The following is a 27,925-nucleotide window of genomic DNA, read 5'->3' on the forward strand; positions in this document are numbered from 1 at the left end:
CCACCTTCACCAGCTCACTCTGCTGCGGACACTGGGCAGCCAGAGTTCAACATCAGTTTCAGCAGTGGCTCCAACCTTCAAGCCAGCAGCTAACTTCACCAGGTTTCTGCAGTGGCATCACACCTCAGCCAGCTGCTCCTTTCACCGTGGTTGGAATCGCAAAAAGACGCTATCACCACCAGGTTTCTGCAGTGGCTTCACACCTCAGCCAGCTGCTCCCTTCACCGTGGTTGGAATCCCAAAAAGACACTATCACCAACACCTGCTCATAGACCATGTGACCCTATATAGGAAAAGGGAATGGTCAAATGATCAGGGGCCAAAGGCTGCTATAATCCCAGTGACCACCGGGGGCAAAAGGTAAAGCAAAGAAAACATCAAGTGCAATGACCCTAACGGCCACCGGGGGCAAAACTAGAACTGAAACCACACAGTGCAAGAAAAAAAAAGGTTACCAGTGCATTTTATCTGTCTTGATCCAGCATGGATCATGACAGTACCCTCCCCTTACTGAGGGGCCACTGGACCATCAAGACCACTCCTCATCAGGGAACCACCTACAGCGGGGACGCCCAGGTCCAGAGTTCACCCCAGCAACTACCTGCACTTCAGGTTTATGACAAACGAGCACCGCTGGTATTGGCAATGTATGTTCCGGAGGCACCACCCATCTCCAAAGCGCTGATCTGGGGAACGAGAGGTGTATGGGCAAGTATTTGGGTAACTCTAGCTGGTAAGTCTCCGGGCCCTGGATAGCTGACACCAGATACGGCCCGATCACCTGAGAATTCCAGACCCCCGCAACACACTTCCACTGGATGTTTTCGGTGGCCACCCATACATGCTCGTTCACACAGGTCCAGACCAGAACATTTATTGCCATAACACGGTGAACTCTCTCTGGAACTGACAACAGAGGCGTCCCCCTGTGTCACCACACTCACACCCCCGCAATTCACCAAGGTAAACACCACCCTCCAACCCCTCCTACTACGAGGTCTGTGCCTGTCAGGGTTGGCTAATGGCGAGGGTTGAGCCTTGCCCCTACTCTCCTGCAGCACCTCAGCTGTTACCACTGGAGAGGAAGGGGACATTTGTAGAGAGACGGCAGAGACAGTAGCCCCTAGGCAGCAGCCCTCACATGACTGCTCCCAGCTGACTACTTCCTTAGTCTGCCAATCTAAGACTGGGTTGTGTTTTTTAGACCAAGGGGGGCCCACAATGATAGGTGCTGGATTTCCCTCCAAGATGTAGTATGGCTGGGACACATCCCGATGTCCGCTATGCAGCTCAATGTCTTCTATGACTTGGTTTAACCCCCTGGCTCAGTGGGACAGAGTTAATGGCCTGGACGCTTATGGGTTTGTCCAGCTTCTTACACCTCAGACTATGAGTCCGGACAACCTGAGCATCCACCAGACTGACTTCTGCTCCACTGTTCACAAGCATTGGTATGCCCTCAGGTACCTCGTCAACCATCACCTCTGCTGACATAGTACCTTCTGAGGGCGAGGAGGAAATATACACTCCCAGGTCATCTTCCTCCACACGACCAGAGGAACACGGCTTCTCTGACCATACAGAAATTTCGGCGTCAGTGCCAAGGACTAAATCATCAGTCTGCTCACTACAGGGATGTACCCCTTCACCTTGGGGAACACCAGGCAGCACCATGGGGACACCGACTCCACCCACCTGCCTGGGTACGTCCGCCTGTATAAGCAAGTCCTGCTCCCCAGCAGGGACTCCACGGCACATCCTCGCCAAAGCCGTATATGGACCCTCTAGTTGAGGCAGAGGATAAGCCTCAGACCCATAATTCCGCTGCAGGTGCTGCTGAAACACATCATTCAGCTCCTCACTAACCTCAGTGAAGGCCAGCAGCAACTGCTCACCGGTCTGCACTTGGCCCATAGCTCAACTGAGAAAAATGTTATGGTTGGTGATAATGTCACGTGGACCCGTCTTGTGTGACACAGCCCGCAGGCCGGTACTAAAATAACAAGACAAGGCACGTGTAACTGAAACAGCAAGACACGGGGAAAGGGGCAACAGTTACAGCGGTGGGCCCTGCAATAGGGAACGGGGATGTGGAGACCTCCTGCACTCCCCTGAGTCAGTGTCCCTCCACTCCTAACGATCCCTAGGCCGGTTCCGCCCCGGGCACCGATCAGGATACCTGTCACCCTAGCACACCCTACACCTATCCCTTGCTAGGGAGCTGGGTGGTGCAGGCACTGGCCCCACCGCTGTACTAATACACACCAGGGTGAAATACAGACAGGGGAAAAACAAAAGACTTATCTTGCTCTGCTGCAGCACCAGGCAGCAGAGTGCATCACCGGATTAACTTTTCGCAGTGGCTCGACACCTTACAGCCAGCTGCCACCTTCACCATCTCACTCTGCAGCGGACACCGGGCAGCCAGAGTTCAACACCAGTTTCAGCAGTGGCTCCAACCTTCAAGCCAGCTGCTAACTTCACCAGGTTTCTGCAGTGGCTTCACACCTCAACCAGCTGCTCCCTTCACCGTTGTTGGAATCCCAAAAAGATGCTATCACCACCAGGTTTCTGCAGTGGCTTCACACCTCAGCCAGCTGCTCCCTTCACCGTGGTTAGAATCCCAAAAAGACGCTATCACCAACACCTGCTCATAGACCATGTGACCCTATATAGGAAAAGGGAATGGTCAAATGATCAGGGGCTAAAGGCTGCTATAATCCCAGTGACCACTGGGGGCAAAAGGCAAAGCAAAGAAAACATCAAGTGCAAAGACCCTAACGGCCAACGGGGGCAAAACTAGAACTGAAACCACACAGTGCAAGAAAAAAAAAAAGGTTACTAGTGCATTTTATCTGTCACGATCAAGCATGGATCATGACACCACTTCTGCCATTATCTTTGTAAATGTTCGGGGTGCTCAGGATATGCCGAAGGGTAAAACTCTGAACTGGAAGTGGTGTACTTCTGTGTCTAGAGCGACTGCGAACCTTAGATATTTCCAATGGGATGGATGGATGGGAACGTGGTAATAGGCCTCTTGGAGATCTATGGTGGCCATGGCAAAGTCTCGTCCAATCAGTGGTATCGTGTTCTTTATCGATTCCATCTTGAAGCGTTGGTACCGGACATGTTGGTTTAGCTTCTTCAGGTTGATGATGACCCGGTATTTCCCACTTGGCTTTTTTTTTACTAAGAACAGCCGGGAGTAGTGGCCCTGACCCTGTTCCAGTTTTGGGACTGGAGAGATTACCGCTGATGATAGCATCTTTTGGAGTTTGGAGTGTAGAACTTTTTGAAGTCTTGCTGAAGGAAGATATGTAACTTCCAAGTTTTGAGGGGGGCTGGAGGAGAATTTTATTTTTTCTCCCCTTCTGACCAAGTCTAGGATACTTTGATCCCTGTTTATCTCCTGCCAGCTCGGGAAGTAGTATGCGATTCTGCCCCCTGCTTGCTTGGCGTCATTTTTTTTTATCTCTGTCTGAACGGGTGTCGGGAAAAATATTCCTGCCTCTTCCGCCTTTTGGGTAGCTCCATCATCCTGTTTTCCCTTTTCCCCTGCATTGTGGGGTTTGAGCCTGGGGTGGGTGATAGGGCTTTTTATTGGGTGGTTTCGGCTCAGGAAGGTTTTTCTTCTTGTCGGTCACCTTCTCTAATACTTCGTCCAATGCTGGGCCAAATACGTATTCGCCCTTGAATGGTATAGAGCATAATTTTGATTTTGATAGGATATCTCCACTCCACATTTTTAGCCATAAGGTCCTTCGGGTAGTGTTGGAAAGCACGGACGTTCTTGCCGCAATACGGGTCGATTCTGCCGAGGAGTACGCTAAGAAGGCGGCTGCCTTCTGTAGAAGTGGTAGAGAAGCTAGGAGATCCTCCCTCGGAGTTCCTCTTTTTATATGGTCTCCTAGCTGCTGAAGCCAGAGGTATAGGGTCCTGGTTACACAGGCCGATGCCATGTTTGTTTTTAAGGAAGTTGCTGAGGCTTCCCACGACTTCCTCAGTAGGCTATCCATCTTCCGGTCCAGCGGGTCCTTAAGCTGCGAGGAGTCCTCGATGGGTAGCGTAGTCTTTTTAGCTACTCTGGCTACCTGGATATCCACTTTTGGGATCTCCGTCCAAGGTTTCGTGGCTTCTTCGTCCAGGGGAAATCAATCCCTCATTTCGCCCAGGATACTTAGCTTCTTTTCCGGGAGTTCCCATTCCTCCAGGATTAGACTCTGGATATTATCATGGATAGGGAAAACTATTTTCTTCCTGGATTTCAGGCCGCCAAATAGGTCATCCTGTACTGAGCGGGGTGGTCTATCTTCTTCTACTCCCATTGTGTTCCTGACTGCTGAGAGTAGTTCCTCCATATCGTCTGAGAAGAACCATTTCTTATCATCCTCTGACTGGGTTGGGGTTACTTCACCCTCTTCCCTCCAGTCTGCTGAAACCGATGACTTGGGTTCTGAATCTGAGATGTCCTCAAGGGCGTATTTCCTCTTCCTTGAGGTTGAGGGCCCCCCCAAATGACTGGGAGAAGGTTGCCAGGGACGACTGGATTTCCTGTCGCATCATCCCTCTTACTTCCTCTATCAGGGAAGGTTGTTCCTCCCATACGATTTTTGCCATGCATTGCTGGCACAATATCTTTTTATAATCGGAGGAGAGTTTTTTACTACAGATGGTGCATTTTCGGCTTGTAGGTTTTTCTTCCATTTTTGGTGTAGGATCCTTGTCTCCCTGAAAGAGAGAAAAGGAGTGGCCCCTAAGGATGGGTCCTAAACCAAAAAGGTATATACCCTTTTCCGAGTGTACTCACTGGGCCAGGGTTTGAGCTGCGCTCTGCAGAAGCAGCTTTCAGGGAAGGTGCGTCCATCATGCAGACATTAGTCCTACCTTATGGCGTTTTCCATCAGGGTCCTTAAATAGGAACCGAGATCCAGCTTCCTTTACCTCATCCAATCGGATGAGATGGCTCCCCCTCCGTTCCTGGCGCCACCTGTTTTCTTCCTCTTTTTTTTGGCCAAATTTAAATTTCCCGCTAAGATGGCGGTGCGTTCCACTGTGAAATGCAGGGAGGAAGTGACATCGTGCTTTCAGGCCTAGCGGTGCGCCTCACTTCCGGTGCATGCCGCTCATTAGAGACGGGCATTCGGCACGCGGGGGGAGCGAATTCCAGGCTGGGGAGCTACGGGAGGCCCCTAGCCCAACTCACCATCCAGCGTTGCCGAAGCGCCGGAGGATGGTGCGGGTCCCGCCAGCGGCGGGAGCAGCGTACGGGGAGGAAGGTGCAGGACGATCGACCCCGGCTGCCCGGCTCACGGTAAGGGAAAACTCTGGGATCTCGCTGGCCCCATCCATGGAGCACACAGAACCTCTTCCTTCCTGTTAGGGACAGGAAAACACTGGGAATTAGAGGAAGGGGAGGGCTATTTAACCTCTTGTTTCCTGTCCCTAATCAGGATGGGGTGGCAACCTCCTGTGTGCTGTCGTGGAGGGGGATTAGAGAATAAAAATGTTTAAAAATAAAAAAAAAACTAAAATTTCATATCACCCCCCTTTTGCCCCAATCAAAATAAAACAATAAAAAAAAAATCCCACATACACATATTTGGTATCGCCGCATTTAGAATCACCCGATCTATCCATAAAAAAGCATTAACCTGATCGCTAAATGGCGTAGCGAGAAAAAAATTCAAAACGCCAGAATTACGTTTTTTTGGTCGCCGCGACATTGCATTAAAATTCAATAAAGGGCGATCAAAAGAACGTATTTGCACAAAAGTGGTATCATTAAAAACGTCACCTCGGCCCGCAAAAAATAAGCCCTCACCCGACCCCAGATCACGACAAATGGAGACGCTACGGGTCTCAGAAATTCTGCAATTTTTTTTTTTTTAGCAAACTTTGGAATTTTTTTCACCACTTAGATAAAAGAGAATGTAGACAGGTTTGGTGTCTGTGAACTTGTCATGACCTGGAGAATCATAATGGCAGGTTAGATTTAGCATGTAGTGAACCTAGCAAAAAAGTAAGTAAAAAACAACTGTGGGATTGCACTTTTTTTGCAATTTCACCGTACTTGGAATTTTTTTCCCATTTTCAATTACACGACATGGTAAAACCAATGATGTCGTTTAAAAGTGCATCTCAACCCGCAAAAAATAAGCCCTCACATGGCCATACTGACGGAAAAATAAAAAAGTTATGGCTCTGGAAAGAAGGGGAGCGAAAAACGAAAACGAAAAATCGTAAAAAGCTCTGGGAGTGAGGAGGTTAAATATAAGTAAAGATCATGACATGGTGAGGCACTATAACACAAAGTACTGCTGTTTCACCTATGTAAACCTTATGTCTTATACTGTATATGCATGCTGCTGGGGTTTCTGAATGAAGATTACAAAAAAGTGACATGTTTCACTAGATGTATGACATTATTCTTACCAAGAAATGTTGGTTCTAGGAAAGAATTTATATGTATATGTGGCATCAGACAGACTATATAGTAGCCCTGGCAGCTGCGCACCATTTATAAGTCATCTGTCTAATGCCATACCTGCACACAATTCTATTGAATGCCTGAAATCTAAGAGAAAATTGACCTTTTTGGGTTCTGCACTTATTTACAATCCTTGCCAAACTTGTGGTGAGCGGTGTTGAAATTCTGTTTCCTGTTCTTATCAGTAAAATACTGCATAGGTTTCCGTTTGCTATTCTTTATATTAAGTCTTATATATGTGGACTTATTTAACAGATCTTTTTGCAACTGAGGAATGGTAAATGCGTTCTTAACTAGAGATATGCGATCGTGCTCGCCACTGCTCAATACTTGATCGAGCATCAGCTTGCTTGGGCAAACTTGGTATCTCAGGTGCACGAGAACGATGCTCGAGTAAATGCCCTGCATGTTTGCCGCATGACAGCCAGCCAATCAACATGCAGGAATTGCCCGCCCTGCATGGTAATGCCCTAGCGATGTTGGTTACTGGCAAGACTGTGAAGGGCTGACCGTATTGCGTCATGGGAATTTATAGACCCGGTGACATGGTGCTTGGCACAGAGAGTTCAGGAAGCAGTTCAGGGAGAGCTATTATAAGAGTGAAAGCGTAGTTTAGAGCAGGGAGATCGTCGGGTTTAATAATATTGTTATTGCAGTATTTGTATACTGCTCCTGCAGCATTAAAAACAACAGTCTTTTTCAGGGGTAAATATTTTCCTTTCTGTAGTAAAACTGTTGTTACCGGCATTCAGTGGAGGGAAAGTTTAGGATTATCGAATTTGCATGAGTTTTTCCCGCGAAAAACAAGCGTTTTGCAAGCATTTTTCGCTTGCGGAATGCTTGCACATTCCAAGCATCGCTTGGAAAAGTGATTGACAGGTTGGTCACACTTGTCAAACATAGCGCTTGACAAGTGTGACCAACTTTTTACTAATGAGGCTGCCTATGCGGCATCAATAATAAAAGATAGAATGTTAAACATAATAAAAAAATAATGATATACGCTGCCGGAGTCTTCCCGCCTGTCCGCCACGCTCCCAGCATCTTCCGGTCCCAATAATGCTTTGCGCGAAGGACCTGAGATGACCTCAGGCTCGCAAGATTGCGACGTCATCGCGGTCATTCATGCAAAGCATTACTGGGACCGGAAGATGCCGAGAGCGTGGTGAGAAGCGGGAAGGACTCCGGGGGCCGCCGGAGGGTGAGTATATCACTATTTTTTATTTTTGCAAAAAACAAAAAATGAAAAAGCATCTGACACAAATTAATGGGTTAAATCACATATAAAACAGATCAATGGATGTTTAACGGTTTATTCATGAACAAAAATAAATTAGATCGCATATATAACCACTTAATAAATGTAAAATAAATCATTTTGGAGTTCATACCTAGGGGAATCTGGTATTGAGTTTCAGAATCCAAAAAGCTATGCGATCAAATTTATTTTTGTTCATGAATAAACCGTTAAACATACATTGATCTGTTTTATATGTGATTTAGCCCATTAATTTGTCTCTCAGATGCTTTTTCATTTTTTGTTTTTTGCACATGTATTTTCCATTTTTGTTCATGAATGAACTGCTATACATCCATTGATCTGTTCTACATGCGATTTAACCCATTAATTTGCCTTTCAGGTGCTTTCTCACTTTGTCTATTGCACATGTGTTTTTCATGATTGTGTTTTTTCTTTGGTTAATTTATGTTTATATAATTGTGGCTGTACCAGTTTTATGTATCCTATGACTAAGAGTACACACCAGGCACTCGAAACGATTCAGGCAACTTGATTTTATTATGGCTTAATTTGCCACAATAAAATATATATTTTTTCTTTATTCCTGGAGTGCCGTCAATCTCCTTCTCAAGAGGTAGTTGATGATGAGACACAGTTGCCAACAAGTGATGTTGTTAAGTCAACAAGTCAGAAGGATCAGAGTGTGGAAGTGAAAGATGAGGAGGTCGACGATGAAGTCACTAACCCAATCTGGGAAGGTGTCATGGAGAGCAAGGTCAGTAGCGTAGAGGGGGAGGGATCTGCAGCACCTCAACAGGCAGGAGGAAGCAGTGGGATAGCCAAAGGGAAAAGGCTGGGAACTGTTCCCCAGAACATCCACAGCCTTCAAGTTCCCAGGTCAAGGGTTAGGTGTTCCCCAGTCTAGAACTTTTTTTAAAGAAAGTGTGGAAATGAATTATCATTTGCAACCTGTGCCTTACCAAGATCAGCACTACCAGCCTGAACACCAGCAGCATGCTCAGGCACATGTCATCAAAGCACCTGAATAGGTGGGTTGAATGACTGGTTCTACAATCAGTGTCTGCAGGTGACACCACTGCCTCTTCCCCTTTGCTACTTACTAACTAATCCCCTGTCCATGATGCTGGTGTGGATGCCTTCCGCCCTGCACTTGTCATTGCACATTGCCAAGCACCATCAACAACTATGTCAAATTCCTTGTCCCAGCTCAGAATTCAGCTGTCTCTACCCCAGGCCTTGGAACACAAGCATAAATACCCAGCCACCCTCCCACATATCCGACGAGCACTAAATGGGCACATTTCTAGACTGCTTGCTCTGGAAATGTTGCCATTTAGGATTGTGGACACTGAAGCTTTCTGCACCTCATGGCATGGTACTCAGTCCCCATGCGCCACTATTTTTCCCTGTGTCCCGTCCCAATCCTACAACAGCATGTGTCACATAACATCACCGTGCCCTGACCAAAGCAGGTACTGGAAAGGTCCTCTTATTGACTGACGTGGACAATTGCTTGTGGCCAGAGAAGCTACATTTCCCTGATTGGATGAACCAAGTGGAGGCCAGGACCGGGTCGGCCCATGGTACAGCACATTTGCTACTGACTCTGAAGATTATGGGCCCTAGTACCATCAAGATTTTCTCAACCTACTTCATCAGTTCCTGCACATCCTCCATCTTCGAATTTTCATCCATATCACTCGCAAGCTGTAAGCACTACAGAATTGCCTCAGTAAAGCGGCAACAGGCTCTGCTGAAACTAGTTTGTTTGGGTGACAAACAGCACACCACCCTAGAGTTGTTGAAAGGTATAAAAGACCAGACAGATCTGTAGCTCTTGCCCCTGAACCTATGACCAGACATGGTCGTGTGTGATAATAGCCATAACCTAGTGGCAGCACTGAAGCTTAGCAAGCTCTCACATGTACCGGTCACAAGTAGGTTTTTGCAAGTATCACCGAATGTCATGTCAGCGTCATGATCTGTGTAATCTACAGATTCTGGCTATGATCAGCACAAGGAGACTCGGGCTTCAACTCACAGACTTGTAGCTCCCAGGCAGGTTATAAGAGTTAAATCTCTGCAAGGCTAGATTGTTAATCTTCTTTAGTCACATCCTGTGGGAGAACCTGTCATATATTCTCTGCTCTTATATATGCTGACTTAACTATTCAGGTAATGCCAGCTATAGTTTGTTTATTCTTGTCTGGAAAGACGGACATATCCAGGATTACTAGTCAAGGTCGCCATCAGGACATTACTGCCCTGACTGGCGTATGGGGCCCGGTCAGCAGAGCGGGCCCACTTCGGGCGCTGTCTCTTCTGCTGATCGGGCTCCAGCGGCAGGATTCTCCGATGCAGTAACTGAACCTGCGTCCGAGACTCAGGTTCAGTTACTCTATTGCCTTGCGGGACTGTGAAACGCGAGGGCAGAATGGGAGACATGGGGGGGCAGAATAGACACAGGGGGGCAGAATGGAGACAGGGGACAGGATGGGAGACACATGGAAAGAATGGAAGACATTGGGAAGAATGGAGACAAGGGGGCAGAATGGAGACATGGGACAAAATGGAGGTGGAAATATGTTGTCCGGCCATGGTGTGGCGGTATTTGTTCCTTGTATGAGCTATTATTTGGTCAGAATGTGGTGGTAATATGTGATCTGGTCATGGTGTGGTGGTAGTTGTTCCTTGTATGAGGTATTATTAGTCATCATATGATGGTAATATGTGGTCTGGACATGGCGTGGAAGTATTTGTTCCTTGTATGTGGTATTATAGGTCATTATGTGGTGGTAATATCGTATCTGGTCATGGTGCGGTGGTATTTGTCCTCTGTATGTGATAATATTGGTTATTTTAAAAATTGAAAAATAAATAAAAATTTACCTAAATAGTATTGGATATTTTATAAAATGTAAAATAGCTTAGAGTAGAGTAGGGCCCAGCCAAAAGAGTCTACCTTGTCATGACGGTGGCTCAAAAAATCTTTTGACTGTGGACAGTTCGAGGGGTGGAGGCAGGGCTGAGGTGGAGCCTGGGCGGAGTCTCAAGGGGGCTCCGAAAATTTATAGGATTTATCTGACCATGTCACACAAACCACATGTCAAGATAAGATAGTAACATTTTAAAATTACATTTACTAGTGACTACCGATGCATGTAGTTTATTTTCCCCCTTTACTATGTCATCTACTGTAGTCATAGGTGACGGCGAAATACGGTGAGAGAAAGCCTGGCTACTAAGGGGTGGAGGAGGCATTTTTTGGGGGAGGTTGTCTTATATACAAGCAATAACACATGGGAAATAATTCTTGTAAAATCAATTTTTTCTTCGGTTTTATATGTTTTATTGTCAGTCTGTAAAAATTGTGTAATATTCTGACAACATTGTTCCCAGAACCTACCTGAGAGTCAGAGATGCATCCAGTCATCTTCCTCATGCTGTTCCCATTCCATTTGAGTACTGTTTCCATCCATTTCAGTGATCTTCCTGCCCCCCTCCCCCAGCCCTCCGAGTAAGGTCTTCTGAAAAAATGCTCGAGTTTCCCATTGACTTCCATTATACTCGTTACTTGAGTCAAGCCTGTCCGAGTGTCTTACCTGCTGAATCAGAGTACTGAGCACGCAAACATTTTTATTCTGGATCATCACTATTCTTAATGTCCTTTTCATAAATGATCTTAATCAACAACTTCTGTAAATCATATTTCATATTAGCCAAACAACTTCAGTGAAATATTGTCACTTTGTTGCATTCTTTTTTTGTTCAGTAGGAACAATTTTGATTGATCTAAATTGATATCAATTAAATAACAGATCTAAATCACATTTGCTAAAATCCTACTTCATATTGTCACGTCATGTACCTAAAATCAGTGAAGAACCAGTCTAATTGTTTAAACTGTGAATCTATGAATCGTATCCTTACATTGGGCAAAAATATCTGTGTTGCTTTTTCTTCAATCACTCTGCATTTATCCTGTGAAGAGAAAGAGCTTAGTAAGAGGAAATTCCGATCTTTTTCAATACTTCAATACACTCTAGTTGAATTATTAAAAATAGCTTATAATTAGCCCTCAAAGGTAATCGCCAATCATGCATGGATTAAAAGAAATGTTTTAGAAAAAAAAACCTTTTTGGAGCATACTGAAAGATACATAGCTTACTAATCATTTGGACAAAAATCAAGAAGGAATGCAGGAACCAGTGGCGTAATGAGAAGCTCATGGGCAGGGGTGTAATGAACACTAGGAAGGTGTTCTTAAAGCGATTAAGGAAATGACGGGAGTGTCAATCCCTAAAAGCCCGGAAGCAATTCTACTATTTATGTTTCCCATGCTTAAGAATGCCTTTGATACCGTATGGAGTTGGAGTTTGCTTCCATGTTACTACACAATTCTCTTTTTCAGTAGTTACTATTCCATATGGTGTGTTTGTTTGAACCTGCTGATATGTTTGTTTTTCTTGTGTATTATAAAACAATAAAAATTTTGAATAAGAAAAGTAAAAAAAGCTATCTTTAATGATTCCAATATTTAAAAAACACCTACCCAGTGAATAACAATTGGTTAGATACCTAAAAATACTAATAGGACCACATAAAAACCTACAAAACCCTGCAATAGACCTGGTCCTGAACCTGCCTGGCTGTGGAGGTTGGCATACCACATGAGGCATCCGGAACTCATGTGATTAGCACTTCCGGGAATGTATCTGGCCGTGGAACGCACGCAGGAGTAGTTGAGGACCTGGGATTTCATTAGTGCTAATAGATTATGGATAAAAGACTCAGTAAAAGTAAACTGCCGACAATTTAGTGGGTGGAGTCCATCGGAATAAGGCTATTCAATGGTGGTTATTTAAGTCCACCTTTTTGACCGCCAGATATGCTATCCATCCATCATGGCATCCGGCATTTTTAAAATCCGTATCACAATTTGAACCTCCTCATGAACCGTGACAGCAGGAAAACGCGTTAGGACACAGCCTATCCATGATAAGTGTACTCTGTTATATTGAGCATATGTCCTGTTTTTGTTTATTGACTGTCAAATGTATACCTGGCCTAGAATTATCTAATGGGCAAAGTTTATCATATATCCAAGTTAAGTTATAGCGCTTGCTTAGAGTGCGTGTCATGGTGATGGATGATATTATTTGATATTTAGTGTTACTACATCTGGTTTGTCTATTAAACAGCTGCAGGGGATTTTTATAGGAGTATGGATATTTGTATTGTTTCATTTCTTCTCTTTAACGATATTGTTTTCCCACCTATATTGTTAGGGTTAAATAGGGGAGTGAGGGATAGTCCTCGTTGAGTGGGGGCGCCAAAAAATCGTTCTTATAGGATGCCAACCTCCACAGCCAGGCAAGTTCAGGACTAGGCCTATTGCAGGGTTTTGTAGGTTTTTATGTGGAATATATGTTCACTATATTTATTTAATTTCCTGAGTCTTTGTTATGACCCTGGTACAAAAATTGTTTGGAGATCTCCTTGGTCTTCATGGTGCCTTTTGCTTAATGGTGTTGCAGCCTCTGTGGCCTTTGAGGAAAGGTGTGTATACCCCTGTATACACACCATGTTACATCTAGATTGCAAGTGCGTGGCCTTCTTTTCATAAGACGTATGAAGGTAATTGCTTGCACCAGAAATTTTTAGGGACTTCATAGGAAAAGGACTGAATACATATGTACATGCCAATTTTTAGTTTTTTGATCCCATAAATTTAATTTACACCTATATTTTTGCACTTCACCAACTTAGACTGAGTGCTGATGCATCACACACAATCAGATTACAAAAATATTTAAACACAGGTTGGAATGTAACAAAATAGGTAAAAAGCCAAGGAGGTGAATACTTTTGCAGGCCACTGTAAATGACACATATATGGGGTTTTCCCTTATTTAAATTTTAAATATAGGCTTAAATATAATTAAGGTGGTGGGATAGGAGGCATAGGGGATTTGACAGGTTATCGTTAAGTGAAATGTGCTAGTTTAATTGAAGACATTGTATAACAAAAATATTTTGTTATTGATAGTTTTCCAGCAGGACTAGTTCATTTGCTAATGCCACAACACTTACCTCATCTGCATAGTCTTCATTTCCACATTGAATCGTTGGGGATGTACAGCTAGACGTAGTTTTGCACCATACGCAACCACTTGATATGCAATCAAGGCATCTGATAGAGGTAAACTCAGATTAATTATATATCTCAGTAGGCACAGTAATTTACATTTGGAATTTTAAATTTATATTTTAAAATAATAACCACTGGATGTGACAAATTTCAGATTTATTGAAACACAATACCCACACTAATAGTCATGTACCTGAATTCTGAATACTGTGAGCACTTCTGAAATTGGAAGTGTTCTGAGAGAGCCAGATTTTTACTCTGTGCTTCAGCAGTTAACGTAGCTGAAAGATAAAATAAAAGTATATGATGATTAAATTGTGTATCATTGTATTATAATTTATATATTATATCTGCGGTATGTCTGCATATTTATATTTTGTACTGTTCACTAGCACCAACTAGGTTAACCACTTAAATATTCTTAGTAACATTGGAAATGTCTATTACAGACAACTTTTCTAAATCAAAATGTTAACAGACCCTCAAGGTTCATTGGCACATTTATCTATCTCCTACAAACTTGACTTTTCCCATTATTAAAGGGAATCTATCAGTAGGATCAACCTTCCTAAGCCATCTATATGTACATGTAGGTCACAAGAACGTGAATAAAATGATACCTTGATATCTGTGATACAATATTTTTTAATATGTAAATTGGCTCTTAAAAATCTAATTCAAAACAGTAACTTTCTATCCTTACAAAATACATTTGCTGAAGCTCTCACAGCTCTGTTTTGTTACAACCCTGTCTGCCTGTGAAATGGAAGCTGAAGCTAAGAGGAACCTGCACATGTGTTATCATCCCACACAGCTCTGCAGTGAGATCAGGAGAGCTGAAAGCAGTCATTACATGTCAGACTGGTAACGCTCCCTATTATTTAAAATGAGCTTTGGAAGGAGATTCTCAGGGAGATCAGCGTCCATCCCATTGTCCTGAACAACTCATTTACATATAAGAAATATCTCGATATCTCTGGAATAAGACATCAGATCACAGATATTAAGGTATCATTTTATTCAGCCACCTATGACCTACATGGTCACATAGACGGCTTAGGAGAGTTGATCCTACTGTCAGATGCGATTTAACACTGGTAAAAAAAAACCACTATCAAAACATAATTTATGAAGCATCCTATACTTCATGTTCCATAATCATATTGAGAATGCATAGTCTATTTGTGGTTCCATCATCCTATTTCTTCTGGAAAGCAAGAAGTAATGATACGCTGAAATATTCCCAAATAAACAGCAAGTAGGCTCACATAGAAAGTAGGAGAATGGTGGTTAGTACAGAGAGACCTGATATACCTGTGATGGAAGCCTGGTCTCCAGAAAACTGGCAGGAGCAGTTCAAGGATGGAGCATCATTATTGCCTGTGCAAAGAGTTTCTTTTTTGCCTTTATTTATAATGTTACAATTCCAGGGAGCATTTTCATCAAACAGTAAAGGGTTTTTCTCAATGCTTATTGAAATCTAGAATAATAAAAAGATTAAAAAAAGAATACATGCTATTACAGACACAAAATACTTGATCTACAGTGGCTTGTGAAAGTATTCATCCCCCTTGGCATATTTCTTGTTTTGCTACCTCACAACCTGGAATTTCACTGTTGCTTTTGAGGGTTTGCATCAGTTCACATAAAGAACATGCCTACAAAGGTGAACATTTAGTTTTCTTTTTTTTTTGCGAAACAAGTAACAAATAGGACAAAATAACTGAAAACTTCAGTGTGCATAACTATTTATCCCCTTAAAGTCAGTATTTTGTAGAGTCTCCTTTTGTGGCAATTACAGCTGCATGTCACTTTGGATAAGGGTCCCGCTACATTTAGCGATGCACCAGCGATCACGACAATGATACGACCCGGCCAGGATCGCTGGTGCATCGCTAAATGGTCGCTAGTGAGCTGCCAAACAGGCAGATCTCACCAGCGATGCAGCAGCGATAAGAGATCCGTCGGCGGTCGCTCTTACATGTCACACCGCAGCGATGATGACGACTTCCGCCTGCGTCCATGCATCACTAGTCGGCGCCAGTGTGACGCCAACGATGAAAAAATGGCCCAGGCCGTTCCAGCACGATCAGCGATATCCAGCGGGGGGGCGGTCGCAGGTACGTGTCACACAAAGCAAGATCACTAGCGGTGACGCTTTAGCGATATCGCTAATGATCTCGCTATGTGTGAAAGGCCCTTTAGTCTCTATGAGCTTTCCACATCTTGCCACTGGGATTTTTGCTTGTTTCTGCTCCAGCTCCTTCAAGATAGATGGTTTCCTCTCGTGAACAGAAATCTTCAAGTCTGACCACAGATTGTCATTTGGATTAAAGTCTGGGTTTTGACTAGGCCACTCCAAAAAATGTACACCTTTCCCCTGAAACTAGGGATGAGTGAGTAGTGAAATACTCGGACTCGCTGTACTCGTTACAAGTAGCTCCTAATACTCGGGTATTCGTAATGAGTAGCGAGTCCAATGTAAGTCTATGGGAAATGCGAGTAATGGGCAGAGAATGTGTGTGGGCGGAGACTATGAGTGCGTGGAGAATGTGTGCGGGGGTCTGTGATGCTGTGTGTGTGTGCAGGGCTGTGCCGGGCTCTGCAGGCTCTGCCGGTGCTGTGCGGGGCCTGTGCCGATGCTGTGTGGGCTGTGCTGGCTCTGTGCGGGCTGTGTGGGGCGTGTTGGCTCTGTGCCGGGCCTGTGCGGTGGCTGTGTTGGCATCGTCCGATGGGACTACTTGTCCCATCTGGCTATGCCCGCTACAGTGACAGCATTAGCTCATGATGGGAAATTAGTATTCCCATCATCCGACTAATGTGGTGAGCGTAAAAAAAAAAAAAAAAGACACAGAACATACAACATAACATACAGTACATATACATAGCATACAACACATAGAGTATACGTACTCACCGCACACATCTAATTCCCTGAAGCCACTGATCACCTGTAAAAAAATTAAAATAATTAAGCAACCTATACTCACCTTTCTGCCGTAATCCCATTAATAATGAGGGTCCCACATCGATCTCCCGTGGAGAGCAGCCGCATCAGCTGATGCGACCGCTCTCCAGGGGCTCCAGCAATACAGTGATGCTACGCGGCCAGCCAATCACAGTAATGCCACAACAAAGAACGTGGCGGCTTTACTGTGATTGACTAACACATGCTGGCGGGAGATCCGAATATTGCGAGGCGAGTAGTGAAATTTACTCGCTAGGATTCGAGTACCGCAAGTACCTCATTACTCGCCGAGTACCAAATCCTCAGGGTGTGTGCACAAGCTGTGGATTCTGCTGCGGATCTGCAGCGGATTTGACCTTGCGGATCCGCAGCAGTTTCTGCGGCGTTGTACAGTACCTTAATTTTCTATGCAAAATGAAAACCGCAGTGCAGATGCTGTGGAATTTTCCTCGCGGATTTGCTGCGGTTTCAAATCTGCAGAAAGAAGTGACATGTCAATTATTTCTGCGGATTCCGCTGCTGTTTGCCACATGCTCCATTGTAGAGATGATAAACTGCAGGGCAAAACCGCAGATAGGATTTACCTGCGTATTTCACTAAATCCGCACGGAAAAATCCGCAGAGCATTCCGCAGCATGTGCACAAACCCTAACAAGTATACTCGCTCATCCCTACCTGAAACCACTTGAGTTTTGCTATAGCAGTATGTCTTGGGTCATTGTCTTTTTTGAAGGTGAACCTCCATCCCAGTCTTAAAGAGAACCTATCAGCAGGATTTTGCTAAGTAAACTACATGCATTGTCATGTTGACGCTGCTACACTAATTAAAATGGTACTGGAGCTGAAGAAATTCATTTTGTGGTTCTTGTGTAAACAATGTTTGAAGTTTTCAGTTAATGATATGCTAGGGCTTCGGAGCCGGCCTGTAGGCAGGTCTTTTCTTGGTGCTCCAGGCCAGAGAAACCAAGAAAAGACCTGCCCATAGGCCCACCCTGAAACATGTTCCTCATCATAGAAACAGACAGAGAGACAGAGACAAACAGAGACAGACAGAGAGAGAGACAGAAATCGAGAATGAGAGACTGTTCTGGCACCCTCAACTTTGTGCTTAAGAAATGCGAGTTGACAGACAGTTAAACTCTTTCCTATCGATGCATTGAGGTAGACGCAGGGGGTCCTTTACAACTTTTATTGATAGGATCGGTGTAAAACTACAAGAAAAATGAAAGTACTCAGTACAAGGCATACAACATATCTGACGTACATAGCATTATGTATGGTACAGGACACACACCATAATTACACAACATGGCGAATAGTGTAAGTAGCTCTAATAGTAGAAGACTATTTAGATAACAAAACTTGTATAACAGAGTAGCTACATCATACAATATGGTGAGCTCTAACAAAGGGGACATAATAACTCACTGACTGTGCTATATGGAGGTAAACAACGAGATGGGCTGACAATCAGAGAGAGATGATCAGCATGTCAGCATCCATGAGGTCAAGATGGCTGCTGGAGAAGAAGGGGCAAGGCTAATGCAGAGGTTAATGGGAAACTACGGAAGCCTTGATGAGCAAAGATTAAATTGTACAGTAACCAATGAAACAGGAAGTAAAGCTGTAATGAGAACATTGTCAATAGATGGCGCTGTTGGCTAAGTTATCACAATACACCACAATTCAATACAAAGCATAGCAAAACTGACTATTCATTTGCACAAAGGCATGACAGAGACAGATGGAGAGAGATAGACAAAGAGAGACGGACAAAGAGAAAAAGAGAGAGACAGAGAGACAGACAAAGACAATCAGAGAGAGACAGCCAGACTGTGACAGACAGATACAGACAAAGGGAGAGACAGGCAGAGAGAGACGAACAGAAAGACAGAGCGAGAGAAACAGGCAGAGAATGAGATAGAGAGAGGCAGACACAGAGAGAGAAAAACAGAGACAGAGAAACAGACAGAGACAGAGACTGAAAGAGATCGAGACAAAGAGAGAGAGAGACAGAGACAAAAAGAGAGACAAAGACAGAGCGAGACAGACAGAGAGAGGTAGAGATCTCTCTCTGTCTCTCTCTGTCAATATAATTCAATTCAAACCGGCTTTATTGGCAGGGCTAATACATGTTAGCATTACCAAAGCAAGTGGTAAAATAACGGCGGGATGGGAATTAGGACACATCTAGGGTGGAGTATGGGGGTCCATGACGTATCATAAAGGCTACTTCTATGGAGTGTACGGCTTACTGGTGTCATACAGACAGATACCCCGGTCACTGCTTGATAACTCTGCAGCTCATTCAGGGTTATATTTGGCTCTTGTGCTGCCTCTCTGAGAATTTTGGTGGGCGGCCTCCATTTGGCAGGTCTGTGGTGGTTCCATGTTTTTTCCAATTTATGATAATGGATTTTATGTTGATCCGGGGGATAATCAAAGATTGAGAAGACAAAAATATTTAAACATAGGTTGTAATGTAACAAAATAGGTAAAAAGCCAAGGAGGTGAATACTTTCTCAAGCCTCTATAAAACTATATATTATGTTGTGCAAAATATATATTATATTGTGATAATGTCACTGTCATAGTACTTTAAGGGAGATATGTATCACTGAAGTTAATAGCTTCAGTGATAAGAACCTAAGAAAATACTTCAGCACATTAAGTGCTGAGAGGGGTTAATCGACCATGTCTAGTGCTAGGTTTAGTGAACATCTGAAGAGTGGAGGTAGGCTGTTCACCATATTCTCCCCAGGGTGGAGTCCAGCGGACAAATACACAGATTCCTGGCTCATTCAGAATTGCGGGGGCCTAGAGATGGGCGCTCCAGAACAGTGTTTGAGGATAAGGAAAATTGAACCTTTTTATGTTTGTTTCCTGAGCGGGCGGATCTTTGCAGTAACATGGATTGTACCAATTGTTTTGCTTTATTTTTCTGTTAGGACAGAAAGGCTGTGTTTATCTTGCCTACCCTGCCCTGATTTATGCTGTGCCTTCATTAACCAGTGGAAAATTTAAAGAGACAGCTTTCCAGTGTCTACCTCTATGAGCAGCCGATTGAGCCTATCTCCCTCAGTTGGTGGAGAATGTGGACAAGATCCCTAGGAAGCAAGTGTGATGGATGTGGACAAACTGCATGTCCTGGGTAAAGGTGACTGTATGGATAAATGTGGTCAATCAAAATGGAGGGGCTGATCAAGCACCTGGTCCTACGCCAGCAGCAGCTCTAGCAGCAGCACCATAGTAACATAACATAGTAACATAGTTAGCAAGGCTGAAAAAAATACATTTGTCCATCCAGTTCAGCCTATATTCCGTCAGAATAAATCCCCAGATCTACGACCTTCTAAAGAACCTAATAACTGTAAGATACAATATTGTTATGCTCCAGGAAGACATCCATGCCTCTCTTGAACCCCTCGACCTAGTTCGCCATCACCACCTCCTCAGGCAAGGAATTCCAGATTCTCACTGCCCTAACAGTAAAGAATCCTCTTCTATATTGGTGGAAAAACCTTCTCTCCTCTAGACACAGAGAATGCCCCCTTGTGACCATCACATTCCTTGGTATAAACTGATTCTCGGAGAGATATTTGTATTGTCACCTTATATACTTAGACATGGTTATTAGATCGCCCACAGTCATCTTTTTTCTAGACTAAATAATCCTAATTTTGCTAATCTCTCTGGGTATTGTAGTTCTCCCATCCCCTTTATTAATTTAGTTGCGCTCCTTTGTACTCGCTCTAGTTCCATTACTGTATATCCATCCTGAGCACCAGTGCCCAAAACGGTACACACTACTCCATATGGCGTCTAACCAGGGATTTGTACAGAGGCAGTATAATGCTCTCATCATGTGTATCCAGACCTCTTTTAATGCGCCCCATGATCCTGTTTGCCTTGGCAGCCGCTGCCTGGCACTGGCTGCTACAGGTAAGTTTATCATTAACTAGGATCCCCAAGTCCTTCTCCATGTCAGATTTACCCAGTGGTTTCCCATTCAGTGTGTAATGATGATATGGATTCCTTCTTCTCATGTGTATAACCTTACATTTATCATTGTTAAACCGCATCTTCCACCTTTCGGCCCTGGTTTCCAACCTATCCAGATCCATCTGTAGCAGAATACTATCTTCTCTTGTATTGACTGCTTTACATAGTTTTGTATCATCTGCAAATATTGATATTTTACTGTGTAAACCTTCTACCAGATCGTTAATAAATATGTTGAAGAGAATAGGTCCCAACACCGACCCCTGCAGTACCCCACTGGTCACAGCGACCCAGTTAGCGAATATACCATTTATAACCTCCCTCTGCTTTCTATCACTAAGCTAGTTACTTACCCATTTACACACATTTTCCCCCAGACCCAGCACTCTCATTTTGTGTACCAGCCTCCAATGACTCTCCTTGGTCCAGTCTATAGCTGACCGCTTCATAAAAACTGATTAGATTGGTTTGACAGGAGCGATTCCTCATAAATCCATGCTGATATGGAGTTAAACAGTTATTCTCATTGAGATAATCCAGAATAACATCCCTCAGAAACCCTTCAAATATTTTACCTGCAATAGAGGTTAGATAGGCTGAGTGCAGACGTACTTTTTGGCCTTGCGTATTTTCCCGCGCAGAATGGAAGAAATCTGCAGGTCAAATGACCTGCATTTTTCCTGCGGATTTCTTCCATTTTCCATGCGGTTTTCTGGCGGTTTTTGTGCGGTTTTCCACTGCGGTTTTCCCCCTGCGGATTTGGTGACAGGGGAGATGGAAAACTGCACAAAAGAAGTAACATGCTGCGGATTTTGTACCTCAGGAAAACCGGGTGGAAAAATCCGCAGCGTCTGCACAGCGTTTTTTTTTTTCATTGATTTTAAGGCTACTGTACATCACAATGCGGATATGCGACATTTCTGCGTGGTAAAATCCGCTGCAAATCTGCATCGTGTGCACACAGCCTTACTGGCCTATAATTTCCAGGTTCACTTTTAGAGCCCTTTTTGAATATTGGTACCACATTTGCTATGCACCAGCCCTGTGGAACAGACCCCGTTGCTATAGAGTCCTTAAATATAAGAAATAATGGTTTGTCTATTACTTTACCTAGTTCTAGGTACTTGTCGGTGTTTGCCATCCGGACCCAGAGAGTTATCTTTTTTAATCTTATTTAGCTGGTTTCGCACCTCTTCTTGGGTTAGATTCACGACCCTTAATATAGGGTTTTCTTTGTCGGCATTTAGTAACATAGTAACATAGTTATTAAGGTTGAAGGGAGACTTTAGGTCCATCTAGTTCAACCCATATCCTATCCTAACTTGCCCTAACATGTTGATCCAGAGGAAGGCAAAAAAAACCCATGTGGCTAACAATAAGCTTCACATTGGGGAAAAAAATTCCTTCCCGACTCCACATACGGCAATCAGACTAGCTCCCTGGATCAACGCAATATTAAGGAAACTAGTGTATATACCCTGTAATATTATAATTGTCAAGAAAGGCATCCAGTCCCTTCTTAAATTTTAGTAGGGAATCACTCATTACAACATCATATGGCAGAGAGTTCCATAGTCTCACTGCTCTTACAGTAAAGAATCCGCGTCTGTGAGTATGCTTAAACCTTCTTTCCTCCAAACGTAGAGGATGCCCCCTTGTCCCCGTCACAGGTCTAAGAGTAAAAAGATCATTAGAAAGGTCTTGGTATTGTCCTCGCATATATTTATACATTGTAATAAGATCACCCCTAAGCCTTCGATTCTCCAAACTATATAACCCCAAGTGTAATAACCTGTCTTGGTATTGCAGACCCCCTAGTTCCCTAATAACCTTGGTCGCTCTTCTCTGCACCCGCTCCAGTTCAGCTATGTCTTTCTTATACACCGGAGACCAGAACTGTACACAGTATTCTAAGTGTGGTCGCACTAGTGACTTATATAGAGGTAAAATTATTTTCTCCTCATGAGCATCTATGCCTCTTTTAATGCATCCCATTATTTTATTTGCCTTTGCAGCAGCTGCCTGACACTGGCCACTAAATGTGAGTTTGTCGTCCACCCATACACCCAGGTCTTTTTTGCCCAGTGTTTTACAATTAAGCACATAATTATACATCTTGTTCGTTCTACCCAAGTGCATGACCTTACATTTATCCCCATTAAAGCTCATTTGCCATTTATCAGCCCAAGCTTCTAGTTTACATAAATCCTCCTGTAATATAAAATTGTCCTCCTCTGTATTGATTACCCTGCAGAGTTTAGTGTCATCTGCAAATATTGAAATTCTACTCTCTATGCCCCCTACAAGGTCATTAATAAATATGTTAAAAAGAAACGGGCCCAAAACTGACCCCTGTGGTACCCCACTGCTAACCGTGACCCAGTCCGAGTGTGCTCCATTAATAACCACCCTTTGTTTCCTATCCCTGAGCCAGCTCTTAACCCACTAACACATATTTTCCCCTATCCCCATTGTTCTCATTTTGTGTATCAACATTTTGTGTCGCACCATATCAAAAGCTTTTGAAAAGTCCATGTACACCACGTCCACTGCATTCCCTTGGTCCAGTCCAGAACTTACCTCTTCATAAAAGCTTATCAGATTAGTCTGACAGGAACGGTCCCTTGTAAACCCATGTTGATATTAGGTCATAAGGTTATTCTTCTCCAGATACTCCAGTATAATATCTCTTAGAAAACCCTCCAGGATTTTACCCATAGTTGAGGTTAAACTTACTGGCCTATAATTTCCAAGTTCAGTTTTTGTCCCGTTTTTGAATATTGGCACCACATTTGCTTTACGCCAGTCCTGTGGTACAGACCCTGTTATTATGGAATCTTTAAAGATTAAAAATAATGGTCTATCTATGACTGTGCTTAATTCCTGCAGTACTCGGGGGTGTATCCCATCTGGGCCCGGGGATTTGTCAATTTTAGTGATTTTTAGATGCCGCCGTACTTCCTGCTGGGTTAAGCAGGTGACATTTAATGGAGAATTTTTATCCCTGATCATGTTATCTGTCATGGGATTTTCTTGTGTAAATACTGTTGAAAAAAAGTCATTTAGCATATTGGCTTTTTCCTCATCCTCATTTCACCTAGCATTTCATTTTCCACCGTGGATACCGTGGAGAAGAAGGTGTTTAATATTTTAGCTTTTTCCTGGTCATCTACAACCATTCTTTCCTCACAATTTGTTAAGGGGCCTACATTTTCACTATTGATTCTTTTACTATTGATATAGTCGAAGAACAGTTTGGGATTAGTTTTACTCTCCTCTGCAATGTGCTTCTCTGTTTCCTTTTTGGCAGCTTTAATGAGTTTTTTTGATAAATTATTTTTCTCCCTGTAGTTTTTCTTATAGCTTCAACGGTGTCATCCTGCTTTAGTAGTTTAAATGCTTTCTTTTTACTGTGAACCTCTTCCTGACCGCCGATGGTAGATAAATGTCGGCGCTTGCTGGGCTTTGTGCAGCGCCGACGTTTGTCTACGGTCAGCGGTTTTGTGCCAACCGGGAATCCAACCAAGAGCAGCAGCAAGCCAAGTAGGAGACAAATAAACTTCTGATGCAGCAGCTCCAACAGCAGCAACAGCAGATGGAACTCCTGGCAATAGATGACCGGAGCAGAGAAATCGACACTCTCTGAAGTCCAGGTGATGGCTCAAATGTTCAGAAGGTGGTAAGACAAGATATGCAAAAAATGACCGCAGGTGATGATGTTGAAGCATTTTTCATTGTGTTTGAAAGGATAGCAGAGCAGGAGAAACTCCCACTGGAGCAGTGGACAGAGGTGCTGGCCCCTATTTAACAAGTGAACCCCAAAAGGCTTATTGTGACCTGGCATTTTAACTTACAAGATGCATAGGAGTATACCATATTAAAAACTGAGATATTGGAAGCTCAGGAGTGACTATGTCTTTAGAGCCCAAAGGGTCCATCACTGGGCGTACTGCAGCAAAAAAAACCTCACTCACAAATATTCGACGTACTACATCTGGTACTGAAGTGGTTGCAGACGGAGTCCTCCTCTCCAGCCAAGATGGTCCAGCGAATTGTTAAGAACAGATTCATCTACTCCCTTCCTAGGACGGTGCAGAACTGTGTTTTCCAGGGAGACCCCCGAAATGTGGATGACTTCGTTGACCTAATTGAAAGGTGCCAGGTGGTCAAGGAGTCCTTAAGAAAGCCAGTTGGTGTTGTATTCCCGTACATAGTGCTAACATGAGACGGAATAAATCTTTTCACTGACTGAGCATGTATACCTTATCTAATGAGCACTGAAGCTGAAGACACTTTCCCCCTCTTTCTTGTGCTCAGTCAGTGACAAAATATAATCTATCTCACATCCACGCTGCTCCTCAACTGAGAGATGCCTCGGTGCTTATGATTGCAGCTCCTCTTGACAGTTGAGATAGTCTTGACCTTTGTTTCTTCAGCGAGCAACCTTCCTAACGCATAACAAGGACAGCTGCAGTTTGAATTTTGACATTGGCGCCATGTTTATCACATCTCTTAGACATTGATATGTCAGTGTTTTTAAATCTTTTAGCCTGATGTATCTATAGTTACTGCAGTACATTATAAGCATTTAATAAGTTGTTATAATTTTATTGACAAATTCATCAAGTTTATGTAGTGACTCAATATTTATAATGCTGACTTACAATTCATCAAGTTTATGTAGTGACTCAATATTTATAATGCTGACTTACATTTTTCAAGACTTCTGCAATTCACACTGACATGCTGAAGATCAGCTTTTGGGCCAAATCCTGACTGATGGCAGCCTATTCTTTCCTAATCAGTGCTTGTAGATTATCATAATTTCTGTGTTTTTGATGTCAATTGGTCTTTTGAAGATAGACCATAGATTCTCAAAGACATTGAGATCTGTGGAATTTCCTGGCTATGAACAAAAAAATTTAAATTTTATTTTTCACTGAGCCATTTAGTTACTACCTTTGCCTTGTGACATGGTGCTCCATTATACTGTAAAAAGCATTATTCATCACCAAATTTCTCATAAGTTTTATCTCATTAGTTATAGTGTATATCAATTATTATTTGCTTGGTATTATCTCCTTTTTTCCTATTTGTACTGATGTCATTGTGTAACCTTCTTTTTGTGCTCTCATTTTAACAGTGGATGTTTATATTATTATATTTCTAGTTTCTATCACACACCACCATGTGGTAGCATTATGTATTATGTACTTTTGCCTTTATCTTAATTTTTAACTTTCACTGACCCTTGACCCATGATATCATTGAGTAACCATTATCTATTTAAAATCCAAAGACTGATTAGGCAAGAATAGGTTATGTTCAATCAGGATTTGGCCCAGAAGCTGTTATCCAGCTGCAGGCGGAATTGCAGAAGTCTGGGAAAATAAGGGACAACACAGAAAATATTGAGTCACACTTTACTAGTGATGAGCGAGCACTAAAATGCTTGGGTGGTCATTGCTTGGGTTGAGCAAAATGGAATACTCGGGTACTTGGCCCGAGCAACGAGCCTAATGTAAGTCTATGGGAAAACTGAGTATTTTTACCGCAACCCCCCAGGGGGTCCTTCTAAAGTCTATAAAGGTCTGAAAATGATGGAAACAGTGCTCAAATGACACGGGAACATCATGGGGAATGCTCCAGGAAGCATTTCTGACTCCCAGGTCATAGCTGTGAACAATGTTGTCAGAGTCTTACGCCATTTTTACAGGTGCACCAAAAACATACAAAAAGGAAACCAAAATGGATTTTTCTGGGAAATATGTTAAGAAACATCCTTTCCAGGGTAATGACTTTTATTTAAAGCAAAATAATTTACCCAAAACAAAAATATTCCTCCACCACTTGGGCTATGTTCATACGTAGTGTTTTTTGATGCCTTTTTTCAACTTTAGCATTGCTTTCAACCAAGACAAATGCATTCACTTGGAAATGTCATTTTAACAGTTTACAAATTACAACCTTATTTGGCCAATAGGTGTGTGACACATCATCAGACACATCCTGTTTCATTTATGAAGGAGGGACTCTGAAAGTCACAAAGTCTATTTTTAGAGGGCCAGCAGTCGGCCCTCACTATTCTTAGAGAGCCATCAGCCGGCTATGCTCTGTTGTTCCCATTATTAAACATTGGGTCTCTTATACTGTTATTCCGTATGCAGTAAGTGCCCCCAAAATTTGGACGCAGCCCAACAACCCATTGAACAGATGTCATGGATAACCACATGCAACCATAGTTCCCAGTATTCATTTGATACATTGAATGCAAGGCCTGCCCTGCTCAAAAGTTACATGCCCCCAATAAGCCTTTGAAGCCACATACTGGATGGCCACATGCAACCATAGTTCCCAGTATTTATTTGGTACTCCCATACTGTTTGCTTATGCATTGAATGCAAGGCCTGCCCTGCACCAATGTTACATGCACCCCAATAAGTCTTTGAACACATGTACTGGATGGCCACATAAAACCAAAGTTCCCATTATTCAGATTTTTTTAAGAGACCTAAAGTTTGCCCATGAAGTGAATACAAGGTCTGCCCAAAATTTGCACACACTCCAATCCCCCAAGGAAGAAATGTGTAGTATGGTCTCTGAAAAATGTTTTCCCAGTTTACAGGAACAGGTCTCCTATACTTGTAATGCCCATACACTAAGTGTATGGACTGACAAACATTTCCCCCTGGGGGGTATACATCAACCTACTGTGTAAATATTTTTTTACTGCCATCAAAAACACCCTTGCAAAAAAGTACAGTGGCTGTTGCATCACAGACCATGATTACCCTGGTGATCTAGTAGTGGTGTCAGAAGAAATGTGGAGGATTGCCTACTAAAACTGTTTACCCAGTTTACAGGAGCAGGTCTCCTATAAATGTAATGCCCATACACTAAGTGTGTAGGCTGAAAAACATTTCCCCCTGGGGAGGACACCTCAACATAGAGTGTAAACATTTTTGGAATGGGCATCATAAACACCCTTGCAAACATTTCTAGTGGCAGTTGCATCACGGACCGCGGTCACTATGGTGATCTAGTGGTGGTGAA

The 27,925-nt window shown here is 43.2% G+C and overlaps 1 protein-coding gene across 1 annotated transcript in view; it reads right to left on the reverse strand.

Moving 5' to 3' along the window:
• Positions 1-27,925, reverse strand: part of PLXNC1 (plexin C1) — a 387,127-nt gene that overhangs the window by 245,925 nt on the left and 113,277 nt on the right. Inside the window, exons 6-9 of the mRNA XM_073554254.1 lie at positions 15,217-15,382; positions 14,096-14,183; positions 13,845-13,944; positions 11,682-11,732 (exon numbers count right to left, since the gene is read on the reverse strand). Coding sequence (XP_073410355.1) covers positions 11,682-11,732; positions 13,845-13,944; positions 14,096-14,183; positions 15,217-15,382 — 405 coding nt within the window. The remainder of the gene's footprint in view (positions 1-11,681; positions 11,733-13,844; positions 13,945-14,095; positions 14,184-15,216; positions 15,383-27,925) is intronic.

This window comes from Dendrobates tinctorius, unplaced genomic scaffold (genome assembly GCF_039654945.1).
Source record: "Dendrobates tinctorius isolate UK_male_01 unplaced genomic scaffold, ASM3965494v1 ptg000209l, whole genome shotgun sequence".
NCBI lineage: Eukaryota > Metazoa > Chordata > Amphibia > Anura > Dendrobatidae > Dendrobates > Dendrobates tinctorius.